The 4,698-nt window shown below is 37.1% G+C and overlaps 1 protein-coding gene across 1 annotated transcript; it reads right to left on the bottom strand.

Moving 5' to 3' along the window:
- Positions 1 to 989: 989 nt before the first annotated feature.
- Positions 990 to 3,230, bottom strand: LOC110878002 (L-type lectin-domain containing receptor kinase IX.1). The gene has a single exon (XM_022126249.2). The coding sequence runs from the start codon at positions 3,212 to 3,214 to the stop codon at positions 1,196 to 1,198; it is 2,019 nt and encodes a 672-aa protein (XP_021981941.1). The 5' UTR covers positions 3,215 to 3,230; the 3' UTR covers positions 990 to 1,195.
- Positions 3,231 to 4,698: the final 1,468 nt, after the last annotated feature.

Genomic DNA, 4,698 nt, shown 5'->3' on the forward strand with positions numbered 1-4,698 from the left:
CGAAAAGAAAGAATATGTTGCATTAACCTTAAGAAGTTTTGCATCTATTGTAGTGATACTAAAGACTTAATAACCGACATCCCGCCACAATGCGCGGGTAAGCATAAACTCGTTTATATACACATAGGAGTTAGGACTAGGTCAAATGTTTTCCGTATGAGCTTTTTTTAGAAACTTTGGTTGGTTGTGTTGGACTTTTGAGCATGGGCTCTCCTCAATCATAATGCTCTAAAATGTAGTATTATAATGTTCCATCGTGCCGTATTAGCACCACTATATCACTTTCGTTTTCAACATTTGCCATCGTAATCATTAAGTTTTATTAGTTTATATAAATATCACAACTAATTATATTATGTATTTAAAAAAAAAAAGTGTTCATATACATCATAAACATAAACGATTGTTTTAGTTAAGTGTATACATCATAAACAATTGTATTCAAAGATGGTATGGCATGCAAATGACAAGAACTAGAATAAAATAATGTTAAATTAGTTTTAAATAAACAATAACAAAATTTATAAGAATTTAAAGGTTCAAATCCAAAAATAAACAATAACAAAAGATATAAGAATTTAAAAGTTCAAATCCAAAAATAATAAACGATAATACCTCGAATTAAACAAGTGAGCTCGAACTCAAATTTTAGTTTGTTAATAATAAACGAGTCCAACTTAAGCACTTGTTTAACTTGGAGCCTGAGCTCGAGTATCCTAGTGCGCTACTACTTTTCTTTTTATTAAAAATCTGACTAGTTTGTTGCTCACAATCATATGATAATCATTATTCTACTAGTGACATGAACTTGAAAGTATTTTATGGCTTGTCACTTTCTAAGGGGTTCTTTTCATGTTTTAGTGACTCAACAGACATCGGATTCACAGATCTAAATTTCTGGAATTTGTAGCAATTAAGAGTGTTTTATTCCATTATGGACAAGCATACACTCTGGTCTCTGAATATACCCAAAAGATATAACAAATAGATACATAAAAAATTACTGTTTAAACACTTTAAGCTATAATAAATATATGTATGTATAAAAGTTCATTGTGTAAACACTTTGAGATATAATAAACTTACTCACACCTAGTAATTGATCTTACTTATAGAAAACAACGATTTATTGAATACTAATAACGCATGTCAAACAGACTTCGTTGAGATTTGAAAAGGTTGTCAACACAGGAATTTAACGACCAACAAATAGTGACTGGTTTGAGGAATCCCTATTAGAGATCATAGCTGATGAATGGTTATCGACCACGGAAGGCTTCCAGTAAGACGAAACAGCCATCTTTGTGGGGAGTATTGGAAGGGGGGATTCATCGTTCAACACTTGAATAACTTGTCTCATAGATGGACGAACTTCAGAATCAGGGTGTACACACCATAACCCAATGATCATCAAATGTTTGATTTCTTCTTCATCGAAGTCTGAACCTAGACGTGGATCTACTGCTTCCAAAAGGGTATCGGCCCCATAGAGCTCCCAAATCCATTCTAATAGCCATATTTTATTTTCTTGAGCCTTGTAGTCAATGGGTTTCCTCCCACACACTATTTCCAACACAACAACTCCGAAACTAAAAACATCTGATTCTTTGGTTGCCTTGCCAGTCATTGCGCACTCAGGAGCCATGTAACCCAAGGTACCAGCCAACTTTGTTGTTTGCCCACCTTTCTCGTGGTCAACCAACTTAGCTAATCCAAAATCGCCAAGCTTTGCATTAAAATTCGAGTCCAGCATCACATTACTTGATTTAATATCTCTATGTAATATACATTGCTCCCATTCTTCATGTAGATACAACAAAGCAGAAGCCAAACCATTAGCAATTTTGTACCTTGTTCCCCATGTCAACAAGCTTTTCCCTTTAAAGAGATGAGAATCTAAGCTTCCATTTTCCATATAGTGGTAAACAAGTAAGAGATTCCCTTTCTCGTGACACCAACCCATAAGTTGCACCAGATTTCTGTGCCTTAGTCGGCTAATGATCCTTACTTCTGATGCATACTCATTGATCCCTTGTTTTGAACTCTTTGACACCCTTTTGACTGCAACATATGTATTTGAATCTTCCAAAAAACCTCTGTAAACCGAACCGAAACCACCCTCCCCAAGCTTCTTATTCTCTGCAAAGTTATCTGTTGATTGAGCTAATTCGTGGTAAGAAAATCTTTTAGGTCCAGTACCCATTTGATATTCATTGTTCAAATCAACATCAAATCCAGTTTCCTCTACTTCTTCCTTGTTTTTATTCTTCTTCTTCTTCTTCTTCTTCTTCCACCACAAAGCAAACACAAGAAGACCAACAAGAGTAATACCACACAATATTCCAACTACGACACCCACAATTAAGCCCACATTGCTATTCTTTCCATTCACTAGATCTGGAGCCGGGCTTGGGGTTGGTGGCACATCACTATCTTCATCCCCTCCTAAATTCGAGCTATCAAATGTCCAAGCTCTAACTTTACTATTCTGCTGTAGAGCTCCCGTAGCTCCTGAAAATCCGAATATAACCCATTCGGGCAACACTTGGCTGAGATCAACGCTGTAATAAAGCCCATCTTGACGAAAAGCTGCATTATTCCGAAAGCCAGTGAAAGAAACACTAAGATTCTTCAAATCTGAATCATACTTGATCCAAGCTTGACACACCCCACCACCAGGTACATTGCTGGACCATTTCTGAGCTCTAACAGAAATAAGAGAGCTTATGGTTATACCCACATGGTCACCCATTGAAGTATTTTGAGGGGTTAATGGATCCCAAAGACGGTTCCAAAACGTATCAAACTCCACTGCAACAAACTGGCTTTTAACTGTTACATTAACCGGCAGCCCCATGGATCCACCGGTATGTATCTCAGAATTATTCTGAGCTAGAAAGAATGTGAAACCATCCCCATAATATTCACGCCCGTTTGAATCAATCACAAATGTGAAATTGGTAGTGAAGCTTGCTAGCTCACCAGAAGTGCTATTCCAAAGATGAAGCGGTCTGAAGTATGTTGCGCGTCCGGCTTGTTTACTCACATTCGGGGTCAACTGGATTTCGCCTTGGGTGATATTAGCGCCCACACCTTCTATTATTATGTCGCGATTTTGTGGAGTAATTGCTGTCAAATTGAAGGTAAGTGAGACAGCAAAAGGGATCCAGAGAAGAAGGAAGTAAGTGATCAAATGGGTTCTAAAGGATACCATGATTGTGGAAACGTGTTTGGTGGATAGTTGCAGAGATGAATCAGGGGCTTTGCATTACCAGTTATATAGGAGTTTAATGATACTGAAACGTTACCTTCTGGGAATGTTCATAAAAGTCTAAGACGGCAAAGACCCGGCTCAACTCTAATGATGACACTTCAAGACCATATCACTATATTTATGTTGCACAATATGTCACGTCATGACCATGTCAAAACAAATCATATTATTTTTCTTTTTAATAAGTTAATTTTGCAATAAACTTTCTTTAATTTAGAGTTCCAAAAAGGAGTTGCTTATGTTAAACATGGGCGTGTTGACATACTATAATTATAAGGTTGTGACTGGCCTGAACATAACAAGTTTAAGTAAACATGTTATTTACTTGTATGCTAACCAGATATGTTTTCTAAACGGGTTATATAGTTTTAGTTCGCTAACATATACATCCAATTTCCTATATTATTGACACAAGTAGTTTAAGATTGTTAATAAATAACACAACAAAATTAGTAACACGGTAAAATATAATTTTCCAATATTACAATTTAAAAAAAAAAAAAAAAAAAAAACCTTGGGTAAAATTTAGTTTTCCAATATTACTATCCATAAAAACCACAAAAATATAGGTAAAATTGTACGAGGAAAAACCGTTAATTAACTCCTTATAGAGTAAACACAAATATCCTTGTAAGAGCAATATGTATAGCCCACCATTTTTTCTTCAATTAGTGACCTTCACACATAAGAATAGTTGCAAATACTCTATGCCTAGTTCATCTCAATTGCAAAGGAAAATCTCCTTTACATTCATAAAACACATTAATATTCCCTATTTCGCAAATTAAAGTTTTCGTATTTGTATAAGTGCATTAGTGTCACAAGAACTGGATTAAAGCATTGGGTCACTAATAAAATCAAGCATCATTATATCTACACTAAGGCTGCATGGTATGGGGAGCGTCCTCGATTCGTCCCGGAACGACGCCGGTGGGAACACCATCGCCCCCCTGTCGTCGTCCTCTCCGTCTTGCTGGGGAAGATGGTGACGGGCTACAAAAGGACAAAAACCAGCCCTCCCCCCTCTCACACACCTATACATACAATATAGATATATACATTTTAGGTCCATCCTCCCATTTCCATACCTCCATCCTCTTTGTCCCATGGGCGAAGGATAGTGGGGGCGGGAGGGGGCGACCGACCCCCCGACTTTTCGTTCAGTAGTGGAGAGTATGAAGTTTTCGTATAAAATTTTTTGGGTATATACGTTTTCGACCCCCCGTTTTATAGAAATTTTTGGGAATATACGTTTTCGACCCCCTGGTCGGAAATCTCAAGCTTCGCCACTGCTTTGCCCCATTCTCACACCCATCCTACGTGGATCCTATGTGGCGAATCATCCTTCAAGGGAGGACCATCACTATACCGCATAGCCTAATATCATTTGATATTGGTCAAGTATTTATACATAGACGCATATA

Source organism: Helianthus annuus, chromosome 9 (assembly GCF_002127325.2).
Source record: "Helianthus annuus cultivar XRQ/B chromosome 9, HanXRQr2.0-SUNRISE, whole genome shotgun sequence".
In the NCBI taxonomy this organism is placed as follows: domain Eukaryota; kingdom Viridiplantae; phylum Streptophyta; class Magnoliopsida; order Asterales; family Asteraceae; genus Helianthus; species Helianthus annuus.